General features: G+C 34.2%; 1 protein-coding gene across 5 annotated transcripts in view; it reads left to right on the forward strand.

Moving 5' to 3' along the window:
- Nucleotides 1-26,487, forward strand: part of LOC149529179 (putative protein phosphatase 2C 45) — a 333,681-nt gene that overhangs the window by 144,418 nt on the left and 162,776 nt on the right. For all 5 annotated transcript variants that reach the window (XM_089808590.1, XM_089808587.1, XM_089808591.1 and 2 more), the window contains exons 6-8: nucleotides 16,698-16,756; nucleotides 16,910-17,009; nucleotides 17,143-17,237. In XM_089808590.1, coding sequence (XP_089664716.1) covers nucleotides 16,698-16,756; nucleotides 16,910-17,009; nucleotides 17,143-17,237 — 254 coding nt within the window. The remainder of the gene's footprint in view (nucleotides 1-16,697; nucleotides 16,757-16,909; nucleotides 17,010-17,142; nucleotides 17,238-26,487) is intronic.

The following is a 26,487-nucleotide window of genomic DNA, read 5'->3' on the forward strand; positions in this document are numbered from 1 at the left end:
TGAAAACTTGATGTGATCAAGCTTTTTCTTGTTCAAGTTGTCGTGAATTCTCCTTTTGTAGATCAGCGCATTCTGGAATCTTTGATACTTTGAAAACCTTACAGATTGTGTCTGGATGTACACTCGGAACAACTCTCCATCAACACCTATGACTTTTTTTTCTTTTTGAAGTAAAATGCTTGGCGCATTGGAATGCTTTGAAACATGAAAGTGGAATGCATGGGAATGTGTGCAAATGAAGATTTCTGATTTTTAAAAAGTGACTTAGGCTTTCAAGATGTGATAGCACGGAAAATGGATGACATATAAATGTAACATGTACTAAGGAATGGAAAGTGAGATGACGTGCGAATGCGGATGGAGAATGAGCTGTATGTAAGTGCGAACAACCGTAAGATGAAATGCATAATGACACAAGAAGTGGAATAACATGTATTTTCTCATGGAGGTGTAAGTGCATATGGAAGGAATGAAGGCAATGTGCCTTGAGGCGAAGTGAGCTTTTATAGACATCTTTGAGGAAAGGTGAAGTCCAAGTATATGGGAATACATGCACATAACATTTTTTGACTTTTTAAAAGTGACTTTTAGTCAAAAACAGGTTTTGGAGATGCAATTACATGTAAGACTTTTCATGTAATTGTGTTGTGCGAGTGAATGCGGAAAGTGAGATGAGTGAAAATGGAAGCAGAAAACGGGATTACATGCATGTGTGGATGGTGAATGAGATGGAAAACATGTGATTGCATTTGTTGGATGAGATGTGAAGTGTTGTGACATGGAAGATTGAAGTGGAACATGATGATGCTTTTGCATGAAATGAAGCAACAAGTTCTAGGGAAAGAACTTGCAATTTCTTCCAAAATGGAGAAAACTGGCAAGTAAGCGCAAAACACAAAAACTCAAAAGAAAAACGTACCTTTGGAAAGTGACTCAAACATTTCAAGATGCAATGCACTTCAACACACAAATTCAAATTTGGAAATTGGGAAAAAACCAAAAAAACAAGAAAATGAACAATTTCTTCATTTTTAAAGGAAAAATGCACTTCGCATGGCATTGATTTCAACAAGTGGCAATCATCAAGTATTAATGTGCATAGAAATAGAAAGATAAGCATGAATTGATGAGCAAGTTTGAAAATGTCCACTTACTTGGAGGTTAAAGAGCCAAAATAGCAAGTTTTATAGACTTGAAGACCAATTCTCCCTCAAATCCGGATTTTCAAATAGCTTTTTGACTTTTTCCATACTTGCATGTAATGAACATTCAATGGTCAAATTTGACATGAGAAGGCCAAAAACGTGGTCTCCAAAGAGAAGAGCACGCATTAAAACTCAAAAACAACCCCTCTTGATCCAAATGTATGGGCTGAAATGCCATTTTTTGAACAAAAACATGACCTTTTTTATGCAAAAATCTGGGCTGTTTTTGCAAAAATGTGCCCAAAAAATGCATTTTTTTGAGTCATTTTTGACTTGTGAATGCAAAATTAACTTCCCCAAATGCATATACATGGATCAAAATGCAAAAAAGTGTATAAATACCCAAATTTTGTGGGCGTTTTTAGCAAAAACGTGATTCATAAAAGACATGAAACAAAAACGTTTTGGCTGTTGAACACCAAAACATGAGTCACAATGCAATTTAAAACACTTAAAAAGCCAAATCGATTCCTCTTAGAGCAAAAACGTGAGCCAAAAATGGTGTTTTTTGAACATTTTTTCAAAAACGTGCCCTTAGAGGGAGTTTGGAAAAATGTTTTTCAGCAAGATTAATCCATTTTTGATGTTAGAAAATCCATTGCTAAGCAAAAACGACCCTAATGGGAAAGATCTCATGCAAATCCACCAAGTAAATCTTTCACAATGAGCAAAATCGAGTTTTGGAGAGCAAATGTATTCATTCTTCCAAAATCGGACCTTTTGAGAGGCACAACATGTTTTAAAATATGTTTTTGATCAAAATCGGACCTTTTGGGGTGACATGCATATTTTAAAAACTCTCAACAAAGAAAACCAGACCTTTTGGAGTACATAACACATTTTAAAACATGCATAAGGTCAAAATCGGACCTTTTGGAGTGCAATGCATATTTTAAGTTGTGTCTCACTTTTTTGATACAATGACACAAAAACTTACGTTTTGATGTAATGACATCAAAAAGGTCCACTTACATTTTAAGTTGAACTTTATATGGAATGACATGTAAAATGTCCACTTCTGATGGATTTTACATCTAATTGTATATAAAAGGTCCACTTTTGATAGCTTAAAGTCATTTAATCAACTTAATTTCGTAAAAATGTACTTAATGAGACATAAACAATATTTATATATCATATTTAAAAATACAATACATAAATATCATTTAAAAAGTAACATTTAAATGAGCATTTGATTTAAAAGTAAAAAATTAAACTGAAACTATGTAGTTTATATAGTGACTTTAAGTGAAAAATCAAAAAGTAACTCAACTTAAAATTATAACATAAAGTGCAGTTTAGTTGCTTTAAGTGAAAAAATTATTGATAAAGTAACTTACAAACATAACATAAAGTGAATTTAAGTAATATTTTTCAAAAAGTGAATGTCAAATTAAAAATATAACATGATATTTTTAGTTCATGCTGTTGCACCAAAAAGGTCCATTTTTGAGACACTAAAATGACCATATCTCTTGACTGACAACTTCGATTAAGCTCTAGGTTAGATCAAATCAAAGGGAAAACCAAAAGCCATGACTTGAGCAAAACCAAAGGACTAAAAACTAACAAACACATACTTAGAAGCAAAGAAAAAGACGATGAAGGCCTCAAAAATCAAACATAAGTTCGACAAATAAGCAAAACGAAAAAGACTTGACGAAAGCCTTCGGTAAAATAATTTGATATACGATTTGAAGTTGATTGATCGATCAACATTAAACAATTGAATATCAATTTCAACTTAGAGAGACGCGAAACTAGCTTGAAAAAGTTTCGTGCTGTTACCAACATTTTGTGGTGACAAAATGCAAGACAATCGGTCAGATTACTACGCAGCATCTCAAGAATATATTTGTTTTTGATGATCTGGCTTTTCTGGAGGGAGTGTTGCAGATGTTTAGGCCAGGGCACCTAGATGCATTTTGAAAGTGGAGATAAAACTTGGACGTGGCGTCTCTATTTTTAGCACTTGCGTTGATGGTGGGGGAAACGAAGGAGGTTCATTGTGTTGTTGCAGCTAGTGTGGATATGCAGTGGCTTTTGGGGCTGGAAGACATAATTGAACGAGTTGTCCTGGGCATGGGTATTGAGATGGGAGTAGAGCCTTGGAGGCTAATTGGTGGTGGTGATTCATCGGTTTAGCCATTGGTTGTGTGGTCCTCCACAAATCCACAAGGTGTGCATCTCCCTAAAGTAGAGGAGGGCTAGAGAAAGATTGTGGAGTTCCCGACTGAGCGAATTTGGGTGTCGACAGAGAGCAAACGAGACTTCATGAAGGCTACACCGAGGAAGAGTTCGATGGCTCTAGGGCAACAATTTGCACCACCAACTAGCGAAGAAGAATCGGCAAGAGGGGGGTGCTTCTACATCAAAGGGAGTATGGGTGGATGCCTCATTGCTTGAAGTAGAGGGGGATGACAGTGGCAGGCGTCGTTGGGGCAGGCAAGGAATTTTAGTGTTGGATGATCGCGCAACGCCAACGTTCACACGTGAGGAAGCAGCATGTTGGTTTAAAGAGTAGCAATAGAAGATGGTGGTGATTTCAGCGTTTGCATGTGGATACACTAGGCTTTTTTGTCTGTGGTTCTTTTTTTGTATATGGGTTGGGTGGTCTTGGCTTTTGACGGAGTGTTCATACTCTGTTTTTTTGTGTAATGTCATATGTATGGCCAAGGAATGGGTAGATTTAAGGTAGTATGGTATATGGCCATACCTCAATATTGTAATCTCTCTTTAATATTAATATATCACCACTAATGTTACTTATAAAAAAAAAACAAGTTGTTCAACACTCAACAAGTAATTTTTCAATATATCAACAAAACATACATCCTTGGTATTAGTTTTGCCATTAAATGTAATAGAACATTTCCCCTTAATAGAACATGGAGCATTGCATTATTACCATCTCCGACTACTCCACCATCATAGCTTTTTTAAACTTGACAAACTTTACTCTATCACCAGTCGTATGATGTGAACATCCATTATCTGTAATCTAATCAGACTTTTCTTTTCTACATGTGATACTAGTGTTTTCTCCTCTTTTACAAGACTTTCTTCCTTAATAGCAATAGATCCTATTTCATCGTCATCATCACTGTCTAAGAAGTTTATCTCTTTGAAATAACTCATCATTACTAGCATAAATGTAATATTTTGGAATTTTTTTGACTTGTAAGGTTTTCTAGGTTTTACCTTCTTTACTCTCTTAGGACATTGATATGAAAAATGACCAAATTCTTTGCAACACCAACAAGCAAAATCTTTCTTACCTTTAGGTTCTCTCCTTGCAATTAATGAAAGAGCTTTATTAATCTTCTTTTCTTCTTCCTATATATCTGCCCATTCTCTAACATAATCACCACTAGTGCTTGCACTTTTTAGTTAGTATCCTTTTATCCTTGTCTACACTAGCTCTAAAAATATTCTCAGATTTGGCTATATTAGTCTTCAATCTAGATTCAAATGCTTGCAACTTTTCAATCAATGTTTCTCTATTGAAATCTAGCATAACTGTTATGACTTCTTCTATAGCTAAGACCTTAGTTTCATAAGTAGGAGTTAATGATCTCAGAATTTTGTAACATACCTCATCTTCTAATATAATTCCTCCACAACATTTTCTGCCTTCAACAATTTGAGTTATCCTTTGAGAATATGACCTAATCGATTCATCTTTTTGTATCTTTGCATTCTCAAGAATAGTTTTCCAATTTTTTAACCTAGACTTTTTTTCATATTTATCCCCTTCACAAAGTGCTTCTAATCTTGTCCAAATATCATATGCAAGATGTAGACCTTTTACCTTAACAAATTCTGGTTTTGGAAGTGTAGAGATCAATGCTTCTTTAGCAAAAATATTATACATGAACAATTCCTTCTCATCAACAATGCAAGTAGCAAGATCTTTTTCTTCCACCATAGTCATATGAGCCTTTGTAGTCATCCAATAATCAGTCCCCATGCAGAGTAAATGAGTTCTCTTCTTGTCCTTCCAATTGACACAGTTCTCTCCATTAGACTTCACACTTTCCTTCTTGAATGCCATAAATCACCTTAACCCGCAAAGCTTCTTGATCAAAAACTTGATGCTCTGAAACCAATTGTTAGAAAGTAAAGTGCACTAATACAAATGAGAGGGGGGTGAATCAGCTGTATACTAATATTAACTTAAATCCAATTTATTAAATCCAACTTCAATAACCAAACCAATGAGCGATGCCAAGAGATAAAACATGCACAATGACACAATGATTGTTAACTAGGGAAACCTTTGATCATAGGGAAAACCCCGTTGTGATGGAATCCACAATATGATGTACTAATATAAAAGTTCCTTTTAAAAGGATGTGGCCCTATCAAGAGCCAATTACAATACCATCAATACATTAGTCCTTGTTAGAAGACTTTGAATCCTTGTAAAAAGATTCTAGCCCTGTTAGGAGCATAAGAAAGACAACTAAACCCATTGTTCATATTACTTCAGCAACTGTTATACGAACAAATCATTAGGATAACAAATCCAAGCAGTGAACTGACCAATACAACCACTTAATTGCCAATATAGTTCCTTTGAGTTAGGAGCATAAGAAAGACAACTGAACCCACTGTTCATATTACTTCAGCAATTGTTATACGAACAAATCATTAGGATAACAAATCCAAGCAGTGAACTGACCAATACAGCCACTTAATTGCCAATATAGTTCCTTTGAGCTTTTCAAACCAACATCAACATAATCGGATAATCCTCTATTCTGCTTTGATCAAATTCGCATCTACAACATCCGAACATCACAATTACACTTACTTACAAACCAAGGAAACAATCTTTCTTTTATACCTTGTCCTAATAACTAATTAGGTTGGCTTTTTGAGCTTCCCCAATGTACAATAAATTACATAGGACCTTATTAAGATATTGCATTAAAGTTCCACACGCTACATTACACTTCACAACTTCCAAAATAATTCCTGATTCAAGAGTCGGCTTGACAGTGAACAGATCACATGTTACACTTCAACAACCTTCCCAAAATGATCACCAACATTTGCTAATATGAATTTATCATTACAAACATGTTTTCAGCCACAATCTAAGCTCAGTCACCTTTATTTCATCTTGCCCATCAAATACAATCGAATTACCAGTAATGTTTTTCTTGCATACTAGCTTGTTACTAGTCTTCACCAAAACAACTATAATTCATTCAATCCTTCATACAGACATATGCTAACATAGATGTAGTATCTAAACACATCCTTGAATATGAATATAAGCTCACATAACTTACCGTGCCAAACTTCATTGATCAATCTAACCATTGCAATGTACAAAATATGTTTGTCATGTACTCAAACATATATGTTGACATCAATGAAAAACCTATCATCAATGCAACACATAGACATGCTATCCAAGTGCCAACCACTTACTTTAATCCTAAGACCCGCAGCTGAGCATGACTTGTCACTTTGTCTAGAGCACATGCCATACCTTTGCGAGCAGTTCTCTGCCATATTGATCCCAGTATCCTCCATTCCATGGATGTCATCTCCTCCTCCCCAATAGTTTTGTTTTGCATAGCCCTATCTTTTCTTTTGTCTGTTGGGTGGATATTTTGTAACCAACAGTGTTGGATAAAAATCCAATCACAAAATGGGATGACTAGCCATAGCATGTGAGACAGAGTCTCTTCTACCTTAAAGGGAAGGCTTCCTCTTTTTATTGTTCCTTGGATCAACTCAAAATAAGCAAGAAGTCAAGAGATTTTATAAAATGGGTGTTACCAATATCCTTTCTTCTTATCTTTCAAGAAAGAATCCACTTACTCATGGAGCGAGTAATGGACAAGGTGAATCTCTAACTACATTTCTATCAAGAGCTGGAAATAGTGATACCGATAAACCGTCACTAATCAAAGGCTAGTTGAAAATTTACCGGTTTGGTTCTAAGTCCAGTCATTCTTATATGGAAAAACTTTACAATTAGGGCACAAAGACTCCTAAAAGTGAAAGTAACCTAACTATTTTGCGAATTAAGAAGAAAACATAAGTTACAGACAAAGCTTCTAGCTATATATTTCCACAATTGCTCCTAGTCAAAGCTCTGGCTCCAATTGCTTCTTAACTCTTTTCTATTCAATTCACGAGATACTATTACCAATAACACAAGATAATATGAATCAAAGATAATTTGGATGATTTATAGACAAAGCTTACAACTCACACAAATAACAATCTCACTTAATCAAAGTTAAGTCTCAAATGCTCCTTTGTATTCACTTTCTCTAAAAGATAGTGCTTATACTAACAAAGTTCTGCTAGCACAATTTCTCCAGAGCTCTCTTGCATAAAGATAATGATGATTTTACAATGAAGGGGCACTCCTTTATATAGACACAGGAGTTGAGAAAAAGGTCGAGAAAAAAGTGGGAGCAACTCAACCAACTTTGACCTAGCCTAACTACAGAAGAAAATAAAGGGTTGCATGCAACTGTACATGCAACTCGCATTACATCTTTACATGTACATGCAACTCGCATTACATGTAATTACACTTTTTCTTATGTAACACATTTTTTACAATTGCTAACATAAAATAAAAACAAAAACAACAATATTAAAGATTGTTTCTCAGTGTCTCGAATTTGTCAATGATGTCACTCATTGTGGGAAGATTAGCAATTTCCATAGTCTTTGATATGGCTTCTACTCTCACTTCATTTTCATATGCTGATTGCACAACTTTGAGATTTGTTGCTGCCGTAGTTAACAAGTGTTTTGTCAAAGATTTATACAAGACAAACTTGTTCATTGTGTGCATACCAAAATCTTCAGAATCTACATGAGCATTGATCTTGATTGTATATTCTGAATTTACTCTCTCTACTGCAATAAGATTACCAGATTCATCAATAACATGGCATCCCATCTGTTCCAAATCACAAGTAACTCTTGTTTCAACTACTTGACAATCTCCAAAGGCTACCTGCAACTTTGTGATCAACTTCCTCAATGTCTCCTCCTTGTAACCAATGAGTCCTTGAAATCTGAAGAAAATTTCATATGACGGAAGAATGTCACATGAGACCCAAGCATTTAAATAGAATTTTATCGTTTCCTTCAAGTTATCTGCTTCTTGAGTCAAATAAGAAATTAAGTTTCTCTCCATTTCATTCATCTCTTTGACACGCCTAAGAACTACAAATGTCTCTGTGATGGTTCAAACTCCTTCAGAAATGATTTCTTGTATCCAAGACTTAGTGGCCTCAATCAACTTTCTCTCCTTAGAAGTTTGAGACATAACAACACTGAGAAGATTCTTTCTGAATGACCTCATTCAAACGAGAGACCTCATATTTCAGTTGATTTTTCTTTTCCCAAAATTCATGATTGCTCTTTGATACATTAGCCAATGCATCTTGCAAAAAACTCAAACATGATTGCTTTCCGATTTCAACCTTAGTAAACTTGCAATCAGAATGAGTAAGTTCCTCAACAGGTTTATCTACAAAGGGCTCAACAATTTCAACAAATTTGGTTTTATCAGAATCAACCAAAATCCTGGAAACAATCTTGTCTTTCAAAGATTTGGATTTGGTCTTCGTAACAGGGAGATTGTCTGGAGGAACAACCAATTTTCTCCTCTTCGTTGTTATTTTGCTCAACCATGCAGGCAGGCTGAAATTTTCATTTGTAGAAGTAGGTATAGTGGAAACCATTGGTATTGATCTAGATTGTATTTAAATATTGATCAAGCAAAATTCAGTCTGTACAACTGAAGGCATAGGAACATGTTGAGAAGACTCGATCATGAAAAGCTCAAATCTTGTCAAAGATGTATCAAGTTGGGAAACTTGACCACTGGTAAGAGTTGGAAAATCTTCAAACACATTTGCTAAATGATCGTATTGTTCATGTGCAGTGATGCAAGGAGCAGTAGAGGAAATAGGAAGAGCCATGGTATTAACCTCCAAAACTGGAATGGAAGGAGTGAAAACAGTGGAGAATGAATCCACATCATCATCAACCTCATGCAAAAAAGGCTCTTCATGTATAGAAGATGTACAAGCTTGTGCAGGCTTTGGAGGAGATATGATCATAATTTCCTCTTCTTCATTTGGATCTCCTTTATCAAATTCAGTTTGCAATTCCTCTTCTGATTCTTGAGTTGGTTCAGGAACTTGAGATGAATTAGCTCATTTTCTACGCTTCAATTTGAATTTGAGGGAACCCTTAGCATCAAAGGATGAGGCACCATCTTTCCCTGTGATTTCCAATTGTGACTTCCTACCAAAAGGACCAAAACTTCCACAATCCAAGCCCATCTTAGGATTTACTCTTTTAAGGCCTTTACTTTTCAACCATTTATTGGTGTTTACCGAGATGGATTGAAATCTATCCATGATAGACGTAACTTCCTTTCATTGCCATTGAATAGGAGAAGGGTACTTCTTATCAAAGCCGGCTTGATGAAACTCTGGATCAAGGATGTTGCCATCATCTTCAACTTGGAAATTTGAAAGGATTTCCAACATGTTAAAATCAATTATCTGCTGCAGGGTTAATCTGTAGTAGTTCATCTTCATGATGTCAAGTTTTTTCCTCATATCTATGCAGATGTCTTCGATGCGATGAACATGAGTGTAGGCTCTTTTCATTTGAGAGTCAATCTCTCGGTAGTCAAATTGAATCTGGCCTTGAACTTCTTCAAGGTGATCAACTGCAACTCTGCTTTCATGTTCTTTTCTTTAAGCACAGAATTGATTGAATAATTGCCAATAGCCAAAGGTTTAGTTGAGGTAATGCCAAAACTAAGCCTATGCAAAGTATGTTGATCACTCTGCACGTCCATGAGCTGTCTAGCTAGCTCCATTAGAATAATTTGATCTATAGAATACTTAGGTAAGGTATATGGCTCAACTTTGAAATCTAACTCTTAAGTATGTTAAAGTGGGAAACTGATTAAAAATACAGCCGTATTGGTTGACCTTCTCCCACGGTAGAAACAATGTAAACAAGATAAGAATTCATATAGAAGGGTGCCCACTGGTGTTCCCATATTGCATATTCGCTGGCAAAGTCCAATATTGATGAGTTATCCCCAAAAGATGTGTTTTTTTATTTTTCCATAATTTGAAACATGAGCTTATAGGTCCATGGCTCGAAATTAGTAGAATCTTTAAGGCCACAAATTCTACTGAGAAGGATGATGAGATTGTTATATTCTTGTTTGAAATTAAACCGATGAACAATCTTTGGCCATCTAGAGAAGTTGCTTCTCTTATTGTCTAATCAATAAAGGTTGATATACTTCTGATAATAACCCTTTTTCCCATTCCAACATGCCAGTGATGATTCTTTGGTCAAATCAGCACATTCTGCTTTATGTGGAACTTTGAAGATTTGTTCAATGGCCGCATGATCTAGGCTAATGATAACCTTGCCGTTAGCATCTTTGATAGTCTTCGTTTTGAGAGTAAACCACCGTGCACATCTGAGAATGAAATCAAGTTCTATAGCCGCCATGGGAAACATAGACACTAGGTGAATGTTGCTTCTCTTAATACATTTCATTTCATGACTAGCTGGAGCTTCAACTCTTTGTGAAAAATCAGCCACATCCACATGACCAATCTTTGTGTCCATCACATTATCCAGAATAGATATGATTGACAAAGGAGCTACATGAGCCAATTCTTTATCATATTTATATTTCATTTTGCCTTTGGATTTTGATGGTGAGGACGTGTCTTGTGCTTGCGCTACAACACAAAAATCCCAAAACACAAATACATCATCAGAAGGAATCTCCATACAAGTGGATTTTGGATCAGTAGTGAAGATTCAAAAATGGATTGGAAACTTCACAAATCCGACAAAGTGACTTTAAAGAGAAAACATATGCATATGCAGTGGAGTGCGGAATGAAATGTTATGAAAATGGAAGAATGAAAGATGAAATGAAACGGAATGAAATGAGAATTCGTGAAGGTGGAATGTATGGGAATTCGTGCAAATGGAAATTGCTGATTTCAAAAGTGAGTTAGTGTTTTCAAGACATTATTGCATGAAAATGATTACATGTAAGTGCAACATGTGGGAGATGGAAGGTGAGATGAGATGTGAATGCGGGTGGAGGATGCACTTCACATGTAAGTGCGAATGAAGGATGAGATGGAAAGCATGGAAAGATGTGAAAACATGTATTTGCTCATGGAGGCACAAATGCATATGGAGGGATGGAAATGAAAAATGGAAGTGAGATAATGAGTTTTAGTCACTTTTGGTGAAAAGGGGAAGTCAAAGTACATGGGAGATGAAAATGACATCTTTTTGATTTTTCAAAATGTGACTTTTAATCAAAATCGGACCTTTTGGATGCAATTACACGTAAGGCATTTCATGTAATCGTGTTGTGCGAATGGATGCAAAAAATGAGATGAGTGAAAATAGAAATGGAAAATGAGATTACATGCACGTGCGGATGGCGAATGAGATGGAAAACATGCAATCACATTTGTTGAGTGAGAGATGAGGTGTTGTGACATGGAAACAGAATGTGGAATGTGATGATGCTTTCGCATGTAATGAAGCAAAAACAAGTTCATGGGAAATTTGTAATTTCTCCAAGTGGAGAAACTAGCAAGCAAGCACAAAGCACAAAACACAAAAGAAACAATGTACCTTTGGAAAGTGTATCTAACATACCAAGATGCAATGCACTTCAACACTCAAGTTCGAAATTGGGACGTGGGAAAGAACCAAAAACATGAAAATGAACAAAAAACTTCATTTTTAAAGGAAAAATGCACTTTCCATGGCAAAGATTTTAACAAGTGACAATCATCAAGCAATTATGTACATAAAATCAGCAAGATAAGCACAAATTAAAAACAACAAAGAAAGAGCCCACTTATATGTACCAAAAATGAAGGGAAAAGATGCTCCAATGTTTGAAAAATTCTTCAAAAACACTTGAATGTTTCAAACTTTTGCAAATTCAAATGGGAGAAGGCAGCAAACAAGGCATTTTAGGTGGAAGATGCCGAAACATGCGCTATCATTGCTCTAAATCCCAACATTTTTGGATTGCATGCATATGGGACGTTTTGAATAAAAATGTTTTTCTCCAAGGCACATGATCAAAACGTTTTGATCATTAAACACCAAAAAATGTAACAAAATGCAATGCAATCTCCAAAATATACCGAATTGGTTCATCGTTGTGCAAAAACGTGGGTCAAAAATGGATCTATTTGGAGTTATTTGCAAAAATGTGCCCTAGATTAGAGCTTCCAAATACGTTTTTCAGCTTGTTGAATCCATTTTAAATGCAAGATAAATCATTGCCAACCAAAAAGACCTCCAATAGAAGAAATCTCATGCAAATGCATTGAGAAAATCTCAACTTATGATCAAAATTGGGTTCTTGGAGGGCAAAAACATGTTCTTCAAAAATAGACCTTTTGAGTGTCATTACATATATTAAAACATGTTTTTTGATCAAAATCGGACTTTTTTGTGTTACTTACATATTTTAAAATCCGCATCTCATCAAAATTGCACTTTTTGGGTGCCATTACATGTTTTAAAATATGCTCATAAGCAAAATCAGACCTTTTGGCGGAGGAAGCATGTTTTAAAATGCATCTCATCTTTTAAATGTTAAAGCATGAAAACTTCACTTTTGATGCATTAGCATTAAAAAGGTCCACTTATGATAGACTTTTGATGGATTTTACATGTAATTGCATATAAAATGTCGACTTTTGAAAACTTTAAGTCATTTAAAGTACTTAAAATTATGAAAATGTTACAAAATGGGCCATAAACAATATTTATTTATCATATTTAGAAATATAACATATAAACATCATTTAAAAAGTAACATTTAAATAAACATTTGATTTTTAAATAAAAAATTAAAACTATATAGTTATATAGTCACTTTAAGTGAAAAATTAAAAAGTAACTCAACTTAAAATTATAACATAAAGTGCACTATAGTCACTTTAAGTTAAAAATTTAAAGTTAAAGTAACTAGAAAACATAACAAAAAGTGAATGTAAGTTATATTTATCAAAAAGTGAAAGTCAAATTGAAAATATAACATCATATTTTTAATTCGTGCTGTTGCACCCAAAAGGTCTACTTTTGAAGCACTAAAATGGGCATAACTATTGATTGACAACTCCGATTGACCTCTAGGTTAGACCAAATCGAAGGGGAAAATGAAAAGCATGACATGGGCAAAACCAAAGAACTAAAAACAAACAAATGCAAATTCAAAAAAAGAACAGACGATGAAGGCTTCAAAAATCAAGCAATGGCTTGACAGAAAGCAAAACGAAAAAGACTTAGCAAAGGCCTTCTATAAAAATATTTGATATATGAATTAGAATGGATGGATCGATCAACATTAAGAAATTAAATATCAAATTCAAGCTTAGAGAAACGTGAAACTAGCTTGAAAAAGTTGTGTTGTTACCAACATGTTGTGGTAACAAAATGTAGCACAGCATTGTCGTCTAGAAAATGAGTTTGATTTTGGACGGATTAATGGAGTTGACTGAATGTGCCAAGATAATTATGTTATAATTGGGTTGTTAATCATTGACAAGTAGTTGTTCATTTGGTGATTCTTAACAACTGCTATCTTAAGCAACTGAGGACTCCTATATGCGTACTCGTTTGTCCAGGGGACCACCAATGATTTACCATGTAAACATTGCAACGAAAACTACATTGGATAAATGATCTTTCTGATCATTGGATTCATATATGCAATGTTATCTTATCTTTGTAAAGTTATATTCTCATTTACTTTATGTATTAAATGACATAGCCCTATTGGAATAAACAACAACTTCTATTGAAGGTGTTTTTTTGCCAGCTATATAAAATATTCTGTTCTTTTTGCATGTTTGGTTTTTATCATTGGCCATAATGTCGTCTCTCTCTCTTTGCATTGCAAGACTGTTAGGATATTTACCATATTGTAATGTCTTTGTTTTGCAATTAGGTTCGAATGCTGTAACTTGCAATCATTTGTCAGTACAATATCGAAAATTGTATGTAAACCATATTAGCAATATTGGATTTAACTAAATACTAATCTAAATACTACCCAAGCTACCCTTCCTAATCCTTTGGGAGAGGTTCTTTCTCCAGTCACCTAACCCTTTGGTGAGAATTATCTCAATTAGGTAATTGTCATAGAAAGAGCTTCTCCCTTAGGCCTCTTTGGAATCTCTGGTAATAGTACTTGGTAGAGATCCCACCTCTACCAAGTCTCTTATCTCTAACATATACATATGTTTGACCACTACAATATATATTGTCTCTAAGAGATTCTCTCTAAATCTCTCTCTAGGATCCTATTTGGAATCTCGACATTCACATAAGAATGCCCTCTTATCTTTGAGTTCTCTTTATGAGAGAAACTCAGCATTCAAGTGAATGCTCTTGAGTCTCTACCAAATTCCCACTTGGTCTTCCTAATTGATTCAACTATAAGATTCTATTAGTTTAATTATTCATCTCATATGGTGATAATTCTCATTCTCCAAATGTTAATAGTATTTAACTGATATAAGGATCAAGTTATTCTTACCCTTGTTACATCTATTATCCTCTGTAAGATTATATCCAGTAACTACTTACAATATATACTTGTAGTTGTTTGAAGTTACCCCAAATTGAAGATGTAGGATCACTGAAGTAGTAATATCTGAGGCTATACCCAATTACGCTGAGATTACTATGGCTTCTTTGTTACTCACAGTGCTATTCAATAATTCATTAGATTGGATATGTCTAATACATGTCTTTCCTCCATTTCCATTGGTGCAAACGTGTAGCCTCTTATATGGTTATCTGGTATTGCCCTGTGGTAGGATTAATCTGATAACCAGGCTATAATTGGTTTAGAATCATTCTTGCTCCTATTTCTTCATCCATTCACGTTGTCGGGAAGTCATATTATTTGCATCTTCTATCATATTGTTCTTCATTTGTTCTCTAAAAACTTGTTACGTTGCCTATTGTCTTGATGGTCTCATTTGCTATGGGTATCTTACTGTATATTATATGTTTAGTTCTCGTGCGGATGGTGGTTGAATGATGATTCTATTTGTTTGCGCAAAGATGTAAAATTCTCCAGTTGATGTCTTTTTTTGCCCGGATATGATGTTTGTTTCTATCTCCATATCTTGTTTGATTTGTCATTCAGGTTTTGACATTTCCCCTACTATTTAGTTGTTCTTATCTTTCTCACCGTGAGCTATGTATTTCTACTCCACTTTTGTCATCCTTCTATATTGATCATTGCACTACGTCTTGCATGGGTTGGCTCATCATTTTGACACAGTTTATTTGTGTGATGGGTTTCTAAGTCATCCTCTCCTCTCCTTTTCTTTCAGTGCTGTCTTTCCATGTTTTCTAATCCTTTCTTCATTCGCTTATCGGTGATAGCTGTTTAAGTACCTCCTCCCCTTCCTAATGTGTGTTGATGTTTGAATTTATTTATTGCAAGCATGTCCCATTGAATAGTTGCATCTTCTTAATAATGGTATGTTTATATTTTTTCATAACTGACTTATTAATAGTCTAATATCCTTCTAATCGGTTTGTTATTTCTTGAATTATAGTTTACTTATTATTATATTTATTATTTATATTAGTTACATTATTTAGCACTAAGTCAATATTGACTATCATCTCTTATTAGTTAATATCTTCATGAATATTGTAGATTAAGACTATTTTGATATTCAATGCTAGTAATCAATATCTTTATGACATTTGTCTTATATTCAATATTATTTATTGATATTATTATCAACAATGTTTATATACTTATAAATTTGTAAATTTTGATAAATATCATTTACTAAATAGGTTTCATTATATGTAAATATAGGGTTATGACGCATATCACTTTGAACTACATTTTGTTCAAACTTAGTGACCCAAGTCCAAACTAGAAATATTTATTTATGTTTTCTACAGAGAAAAGCAAGAAAAGAAAAATAAGTAGTTCTATATTTGTACAGATGTTTAAAGAATCCTAAACTTTCTTCATTACGCTTCATAATTAAACAAAATAAAATATGAATTGATCATGTTAGTTTTCCATCATAGTGATTTGTACCAAATTTGAAATTCAATGTATCATTATAAATCTTCACGAGTTTAAAAAATGTCTTTTCATCCTGTAAATTCAATTGCATTGACCTGGTTTTCGTTATCCATGGACATTAATATAATTTCTTTTCTAAATTTAGGATATTTAAATTTTTTATATATTCTTAAACTATGAACTGATTTTTTATTGTTCAAAATCTGATATCTAGATACTTGTGTTTTTATAACTATAGTTTTCCTTTTTTCACTAACAATGTTATCACTAGATTTGTCAAGTTTATTTCTTGAGATAAAAATTGTACTTCTGATAATATTGGAATAATGGAGAGAGCACAGAACCTGATCTAGTGAAGGCAACAACTGCTGCTTACCTAGAAGCTGACCAGTTAGCTCTGGTATGAAATTATGTGGTCTCAAGCAAATTTTTAATTTTATCAAAAATAATGAATTCCATGAGACCCTTTGAACTTAAATATTACTGCTCTTCAATTCATGCTGTTATGAAAAAATCTTTAAAATCAATTTACCATTGCTCTTATGTTACGTAGGCTCAACCAAAGGGACTCTTTGGAGCATTGAGAGAAAGGGGTCTGGGGGGTGCACGATGTGGAGCCACTGCAGCCACCATTGTTTTGAAAAACTTGAAAGGTCTATCCTTTTGATAAATAGAAAACTAGTATTTGCTCAGTCTTTCTCTGTGCCAATAAAAGGCACCTTTACCAATAAATCAGAAGGGATGAAGGTTGTTTGCAAGAATTTTAAATGGATGCGATAATTTCAGGCAGTCAAGATATCTTGGTTGCAGCAAATGTTGGTGATGCTCGTGTTGTTCTTTCACGAGGAGGTCAAGCAATTCAATTAACTGTGGATCATAAGGTAAGATCTCCAATAATTTTTAAGAGTCCACATACAACACAGCATTTATTGACTTAGAAAAATGCAAACTAGCATATTTTCAAACCTAGCACTAATTTATATGAAACAAGCATAATATTACAAGCTATCTTGATCATTTTGTAATCCATTTAATCATTACTCATGCACACTGCCCTCATTAGCAAAACCTCTTATAATGTCCTTTCACCATGGAATCATTCCAAGCATAGTTGAAATACTCGGACTCAGCAACAACTTGGCTAGCCATTTTTTTTGGAAAACTTGGAACCACCAAATTGGCTATTTTATTGAACATTTGAAAATGTATAGTTTCTTAAAATATTCCTAAAACACACACATATACACCCAATTTGTAGAACATATACTGATCTAAAATTTCCATCTTATATTAATCAACATTTTGAATTAAACACATAGCAATTACTCGCAGGCCCATTCTCATAGACAAAAATAAAGAAGGGAGAAATGAATGAGAAAATCCTATTTCATGTTTAGCTTTTTATGTTTTAAGCAAGGTTGCACGGGGATGGGGTGTCATGTCCCCATTTTGGAGGCAATTTGATTTAATTGATCTAATTAATTAGGTTGTCCAAAATAATGAATATTTTATGAGGATGACTAATTAATTATTTTAATTAAATAAATAAGTGGTATTAAGTTAATTATTTATAAATTTATCAAATAAATAAATATTAAAAGGTAACTTTATATTTAATTAATTTAATAAAGTGACTTGAATTATAAAATATTTTATAAAGTCATTTAATAGATAAAATAAAATAATGTTCTAGAAGCTTCTGGAGAAAGTGGAGGAAAAAGAATAAATAGGCACCCCGGGCTTCATTCTAATCATCTAGATTTGTTGTTGTTGATGTTGATGTTTGTTGATGTGCATTGTGGAGCCTAGGGTTTCTGCAATAGTCACAACTGGCCATTGAGAATGAAAACTCTCAATTGGTACGCAATTTTGAGGGTGTGAAATATCACTTGAATTATTGCAGCTGGGAGGAAGATACTTCAGTCTTCTATTTGTGCTACATTGAGAAAAAATATTTGTGGCCATTGAGAACGAAAACTCTCAATTGGTACGCGATTTTGAGGGTGTGAAATATCACTTGAATTATTGCAGTTGGGAGGAAGATACTTCAGTCTTCTATTTGTGCTACATTGAGAAAAAATATTTCAGTTTGAAAAAGAAGGCCGAAAAAGCAGTTCGAAAAAGCAGGCCAAAAAAGCAGTTCGAAAAAGTAGGCTGAAAAAGCAGTTCGAAAAAAGCAGGCCGAAAAAGCACTCCAAAGAAAAGCAGGCCGAAAAAGCAGAACCGAAAAAGCAGGCCGAAAAAGCAGGTGCAAAAAAGCAAATTCGAAAAAGCAATGAAAATTATTACAGCCATCTACAATCAGGGGCGGCAGCTAGAGAGGCACGACTTGGGCACTTGAGGAGGTTATTTTCTGTTCAGTGGTATTGCAATACATCTATTCTCTAAGGCGACTTCATATGCCAGGTCTGATGTGTATTTTCATAGTTGCCTTTCACTATAGAGTGCTATTGTAAATTGTCATTTCATATCAGACCTATCATTCATTAATAGATATATCATTCATTTTTACATTCCTCACAATGGTATCAACAATCCATGGTTTTAGTTGTATTTAATCATGCATGTGATTAGTGTACTGCTGTACGGGAGTATTGAAGTTAGATATTTAGTGTTGCATTAGTTTTCATTGGCAACTTTAGGAGCATATTACTTTACCAGCAATCATCATATTTTGATATCTTTGTAAATGCCAAGAGTCTTGGCTAACTTAGTATGAATATTGTATTGGATACTCATTCTCAATAAGTAAGATACAATTGCTGGTCATTAATAGTTGTCTTTGAGCGTTAATATATCATTTTTTATCAGCTAGTTAGCTTGCATACCAACTGTTTGTTAAAATACCAGTTGGCTGTAGGTGATCATTTTCATGATTAGAACTCATATATGCATTCACTATTGCCAAAATTAGTTGCATATTTATGTTAGGTCATTGTTTAGACAATCTGGAGTTTTTTTTTGTAAGCATTCTCTTTGATGCAAATCGAAACAAGAGTCATTGCAGCAATCTGAAAAGTTATATCAGTCAGATGACCCCTTGTAAGTAAAGTGTTTGACAAAATTCTTCGAGCCTTCAATCAGCATTTTAAGGTCGGAATTGAGTAGGATTATTACATGGGGGTACTTGGGTACTTAGGGTACGGGTACGACTATTTTTCAAAATAGGGGATGGGGGTACTTGGGTATCTCAAGCTTTTTTATAAATATAATTTAATAATTATAGAAAAACTGAAAATATGAGTCATGACAATTATTTTTCAAAGAAAGAAGAGTGATAAAGTTTGCAGATATAATGTGTTGTTTTCAGTTTCAGAGTTGCAACATGTTTGTAAACATTAGGAATAGTTAATGATAAATGTTTTAGATGCTTAACAGAGAAGGTAGATTATAAACATGAATAAGAGGATCATAAATCATATAATGATGATATATTGCAAATGATGAACTTCTGACTTGAACAGTGATATAGTTTACTATTAATCAGTATTATATCAAAGTTTCAAATTGATTACGTAGTGAATTATGCTTGATAAACAAAAAGCTGATATGCAAACAAAAAATCAAAACAAAAATCAGAAATCTTAATCAAGGTCCTTACCAATAATGCTTTCCACTGAGTAAGCAGTACTTGGGGTACATGTACCCAGTACTTGGGTACGCATACCCATGCAACCTAGGTTTTAAGTTATTCACCGGTTGACTTTTTGTTGACCAAATTTTCAAAGAAAATCATGTAGGTTTTAGCAATTCTTTTCTCTAAACATCGCCACGCAACAATAAAAAACTCAGCTACGAGTATTTGGCCAATTATATCATTACCTGCAGTGATGTGCGATATATCACCAGTTTAGCGATATATATAGCAGATATTTTCAACCATGATTGCAAGTGCTTGTTTAGAATGATAATTAATTTTTAATAAGGTGTCATCTTTTCCATTGTGTATGGTTATACAATACTCAAAAAGTCATTAATCAAATCAACTCATCTGTAAAATGCATTCATAATTTATCCATAAGAATTAGGTAATTAAATTTTGAAAAATAATAGGGATCTCAAAATTAAATGAAGATCAGAATAGGTGACAGAAAGATTGGAGTTGCAGAAACTATAAGTTAATTCCATGGGTTCGCTTTTCTTTTTGGTTCATAGAGATCATACCTGCACTGGCATATTTGATCTACAGGGTCACTACAACACTTATAGAAGTGACTTCTAATTGTGTTAATCAAAACTCAAAATGAACTAGTGTCCTTTGCACATCAAACTTTTGAGTATGTCTATTTGGTCCATGGAAAAAATTGTACCATTCAAAAGAGTATAAATAGAGGTGTTTAGGATGTATTTTGGTATAAGACGAAGGAGTTGACTTTTGTATTGAGGAGAATTAGAAGCAAGCTCAGTTGTTATGAGTTTTCAAATATACTAGAGGGATGTAAAGTCTCAAACTGGATTAAATAAAAAAAATTGACTATACAATGAAGAACCATGAAATCTTAGAAATTTCGATCTTTTTATGACAAACTACTGTTTATTGGATGTATACTTATTTCTCGTTCTTTTTGTGAATCATGTAAAACACAAATATCAAAACTAGAGAGTTTACTTTGTAATCTTTAATCTAATCTATTCATTGACTTTATAACAAGAATGGATAAACAATATTGTAATTTCTGGATATCCTCCCAATAAAATCTTATCACAATTTACAATAGACCAGAAATTAATATTACATGTAGGAGAAAACAAACAGAGTCTAACCTCTCTGACAGTGCCTGGACGCAATCTATGATCCTTAGGATGCTTGCTGCAGTCTGGGAACTTCACACAGTGTATCCAGAATACTGCATATCACATCAAATAGTTGCTAGAAGGTGAAAAACATGAATAGTTGTGAACTTCCCAAATGATACTTTGAAGGCATTGGTTCCCCTCTAGACTCCTGACGCCTCCCCCATCATAGTGTTATACCTGGTATAGGAGCACAAGCCTTTGAAAAGCTGCAGTGCCACTATTTTCCATAGAATCGCATCCCTGTTTATAGCACAGAAAATGTCACAACCAGTTGCATATTTGAAATCAATTCCCGTCTTCAAACAAAATACTCATGTCTGATTCACACCTGTGATAACTTGTCACACTAGTGGTGGCTACTAGGCATGTATTTTCACACATTAATCCTGCACAAAAATCACATATTGAGCAACTGTATGGAAGCCAGAAATTAAATTGAAAGCTCAAGCAAAGGCAGAAGGAATAAAACTAACTAGGACAGATAGTACTTGCAGCTCTGTCACTCAATCCATTAAAATATTGGATGTTAAATATAGCAACACTTAAACAAAATGTGTAAATAATAACCTGTCTGACAGAGTCACATCAGTGTGAAAAGTTATCATCCGTATATCCGAGATGTCCCTCTTAGGATATCTTGAAAATTTAGTCTTAAATTCTTATTTATTATTAGGAATTACATTCCTGACTCCACTATAATCTCATGAATTGTTAATACAAAGTCAACCATATTGTCCTTTTTGTCATCACAAAATGGAGGCAAGACTACGAAACATTTTCAATTAAGTTTCATATTTTTCTAAGATAACTCACTATTCGATTGGCAAAAGATTGATCAAACAGTTATCTCCAATCTATATAATGAGTCATTTTATTGAAGGTTCTCATCAAGTCCTTCTTGTTTTTCCAGTTTGTTAGCCTATACTTGATTTTTTAGGCCTTCAAAGTCCTTTTTTTGTTTTTTAGTGTTTATTTGGTTTGCTTTTGTCTTTTCGTTTCCTTCAATCTCTTGCTTTTGGTTATGCCCTTGTTTCAAGCTATCTTGGGACTTAATCAGAATTGTTAATCAAAAGTTTTTAAGGCTTGAGTGCATGTGTAATCAGGTTTTAGAACCCCGATTGAATTTTTTGAATATTAGACCTTATATTATGATATTATGTTGCAATTTTGGAAATTTATGACTTAAAATCAATTTATATTATGTTTTTAAGTTTTATAGTTGCACTTTTTCATCTTTTAAGACACAACTCAAGTGATTTACGTCATATAGTGCAGTTTTTAATGTAATTTGATGTTGAGTTGCACTTAAATGTTTTAACTTAAATCATTTAAGTAAAAATCTCACTTTTCCAACATATTTACACATGACATGTAAAATGTTAAAGTGTAATATATAATGGACCCTGTAAAGTGAGATTCACTTAAGTGAATCAATGAAACATGTGCCAAATAGAAGCTTTAAGTTGTACAAGTCTCTTACACATGTAATTGCACCGAAGAAGTGTGATTTTGCTTGTATTCTCTCACCACAAGAGCAAATCACACCTTTTTGGGTCAACTACATGCTGCACATTACATGTTTTTCAATATGCAATGTGTAAATGGTTTTCTATACCATGATTTGACTTACAAAGCTACTTGTTTTTCATCAAAGCAACTTGTCTGGGTGCTTTTACATGCATTTCATTTCGTAAATCCTGATTTTCTCTTTTACATGCAAAAATGAGACACTGAATCCATCCGGAAAAGTGCGACCAGCATTAAACATGGATTTTTATGCAATATGCAAACATGTAAATATCTTGGAGAAGACCGATTTGCATATGAGGGCAAATATGTCATGTGTAAATGATCTCATAAACCACAATCTTCCCTTTGTTCTTTTTTTCATACATGTAAAGCACCATCTAAACATGATCTGCATGAAAAGCCAATTGGGCAATATGCAACATGTTTTCTAAACCACGATTTGCATTGGAAAGGTCATTTTAAATATGTAGATGGGCTGGGAAAGCCCAATTTTACCAATAACTTTTTTTTCTCTCCATTTAGGCGTCCAAGTTTATGTGTGTGTATAAATATATATGTATGTATGTATGTATGTATGTATATATATGTATATATGTGTGTGGGTGTGGGTGTGTGTGTATATATATTATAAAGGGATGATTACAATGAAACTAAATAATATACTATTCCAATGTATATCGTTCTGAGTATATCAGATAATAATGAATGATGAGGGAAAATATTTGACTAAACGATACTACTATTCAAAAGGAATAAAAACAACAATTCAATACGACCTATACTAACACATATCCTGATCACTCAATGGAGAATAACATGGTATTATCAATGAGAAATATTAGAATGATATCTCTAACGGTAAGCTAGGGTGGCTCCTAACCACTGAATTTGTGACTACAAAAAAAGGAGGATCTTTTGCCTCCGAAACTTCATAGAAACCACCTTCAACCTTCAACTTCCGAAAATACAAAGAAGAGTTTAGATAAAATCCATGATGATTTACGATGCCCAACCATCTCCTTCAAATGGCCTCAAAGAAGCATCTAGAAAGTTACAATAGGTCGCATGCCAATATTAGTTTATTATTAATTATATTATAATATGGGCCCCCTTTTATAACTAAATTAATTAATTAAAGGAGTCCTTTATAATTTAATTTAATTTTTGGGACCACTTAATTGATCATTTCAATCAAGTTGCTTGATTAAAATTGGGGATAGTACAAATCCTTGCTGCCCAGAGATTGCTTGCCCTCAAGCGATCTGCCATCAAACTGTTTGCCCACTGTGAAGCTCCAAGATCCCAAACCAAATGTGGACACTGGTAGTTGTATCCATTGAAATCTCCATGATGCATCGTGATCACATGCACACACTTGGATGTAGGTGAGACAAGTAAATCGTCATGAACCTTCCGTTGGGCCACTCTAATATAAATATTACCATGCCTTGAGTCACCAAGATCTCATTGAAGCCAATTGTCAAACCTATCAATGCTCAAATCCAAAGTCTTCATGCTATCATGCTCATCAATCTCTTTTTGAATCTCATAGCTACGGTAGGTCTTTTTGTTTCTATGAAGAAGCCCCTGTAATGGGGAGATTGCAATTATGCACATCCCATGCCCAACCAAAGGATAAAATTCATATTCAACTAGATCTAGGGATCTCTCTTGTAAGAGATCATCGGGAGCATCTCCATGAAGTTGATCAACTACTAGTGGCTTTATAAAATTATCTTTTCCATCCTTACAGTTGGCTTGAAAGTCTTGATGTATTGCAATTGGAGCTACAATTGTTGACTTTTGCTTGTCCACCTCCCCTTGTAGATGCTGTGAAGTTTTCTTGTCCACATTCCCCTATGGCCACTTTGAAGTTTTCTTGTCCACATCATGTCGTGGCTATAGTGAAGTTGTAGGCATAACTTCATCCCTCATAGGATTAAGTGCCTCTGTGTTGATCTCTCGCCTGAAATTGTTGTTGTGGGTTGTATTAGCCTTGGAGGATGGGTACATCATTTATAGATATGACTTCATTCGGGAGTCTATGCAGTCCTTGAGAGATATGTCCATCTGCCATCCACCATCAACCCAATCCTACTTGATTTGCTTCAGTGGCTTAACAAAAGTGAGCAAATGCATTTCCAGTTGCTTGAGCCTTGGAGGAAAAATTTGCATTGTCAGTCTTGTATTGGTTCGAGGCATGCGTGACATGTCACCTTTCATTCTTCCATTTGTTGTTCACTCGAGTGTCTCACCAATCTGCTTTTATCTTTCTAGGGGTAAAGTTTTTGCTGACTTCTTGTTATCTCCTTGAACGCATTTTCCAATCCTTCACTTGGTGCCATGGTTAGATCTAAATTTCTCAATAGGCTAACAAGATTACCAGCTCTAATACCACAGTAATGTACCCAAACTGTATGGTACCAAAATTTCCATTGCACATCATGTACACTCCACTCATAGGATACTACCACCCATAGTCAACTTCTACCCATACAAAACCACTTCACATGTACGGCTCACACCATGCATCACTTGGCACTCGGCGGTCAGTACTTGGCACTTGGCAGTCAGCACTTGGCATTTTGTAATGTCCCTTTGTTGGGTCACTTAGGGTTTTCAAACTGAATCCTTATAACTCCAATTGCAAGAATCTTCTTTCTTCCTACAACTCGTACATCACTCTTCAATTTATCACAAACGAGCATGTTGATATTGTTGAAGACTAATTGTAAGGGATATGTTGCCCAACAACAATTCTGATTCTTAGTTGATGATGGTATGTGATGGAATTTGTCTTCAGTCAACAAGATTGACTTTGCCCCAACTGCCTTTGTAACAAGGTATTTGGTCTAATTTATGTCAATCTTAATGTGATAGAAAATCTACCCAGATTTACTGGCATATCAAGCATTGATTTAATGTACATATTTTATACTTTGTACTGGGAATTTCAATATTGGTCTAGAATACACACACACACACACACACACATATTTGACAAGTTCTGATAAACGTATGGTCTTATATGAATTCAAGGAAATACACTTATCATAGCAATGTGTAATATAAGTATCCTTGTTCTCATATACTTTTTTTTTGCAAGTGATTGTTAGTTACATGATTCAGATTTTGACATTGCAGAGTAGCCATTCTGAAGTTCTTCATTGCTTACTGTGATATATTGCCTATTGTTTGTGTTGCGTTCTGTAATTCTACTGAAAAATCCAGATACAGATGGAAAGAAGTGAAAGGATGTGTCAATGATGGGATATGGTGATAAACATCCAAAAATCACCTCCGTCTATGCTTTGATTGTAGGTACTGTTGTGTATTTTATTCTGTGATTGTCAGATATAATAGACTTCTGGTTACGATTGCTTATTTAAAACGTTGATAAATCCTCACTGTTATTATGATTATTACATCCAAGAGTATATCTATTTATATCTGGTATAGGTGGCATCCTTTGTTCACTTCCTTTGATTAGGAACTGAAATCTCTATGTTGTTGATGCCCAGTTCATCTGTTATACGTCTTGCATATGATGTAATCTTCCTAAGTCAAGCATTGTTGATTCTAGAATACATTATTATCACCAGTTTGCTATGTGTTCTTGTCCTGGCTCGATATCTTCCTCCAATTTTCCTATTTGAATATCCCATGCAAATTTTTCGGTTTTCTTTGGTACTTCCAATTTGATATGTCTATCCATATCATCTGATTATGAGTAGTGTGCTGCATTCTTTTTGTCTTCAGATGTTGTTATTACTGACTTGGGCGATTACGAGTTTCTCTCTGGAT

This window comes from Cupressus sempervirens, chromosome 11, assembly GCF_028749045.1.
Source record: "Cupressus sempervirens isolate cs-2001-9-10 chromosome 11, ASM2874904v1, whole genome shotgun sequence".
In the NCBI taxonomy this organism is placed as follows: Eukaryota; Viridiplantae; Streptophyta; class Pinopsida; order Cupressales; family Cupressaceae; genus Cupressus; species Cupressus sempervirens.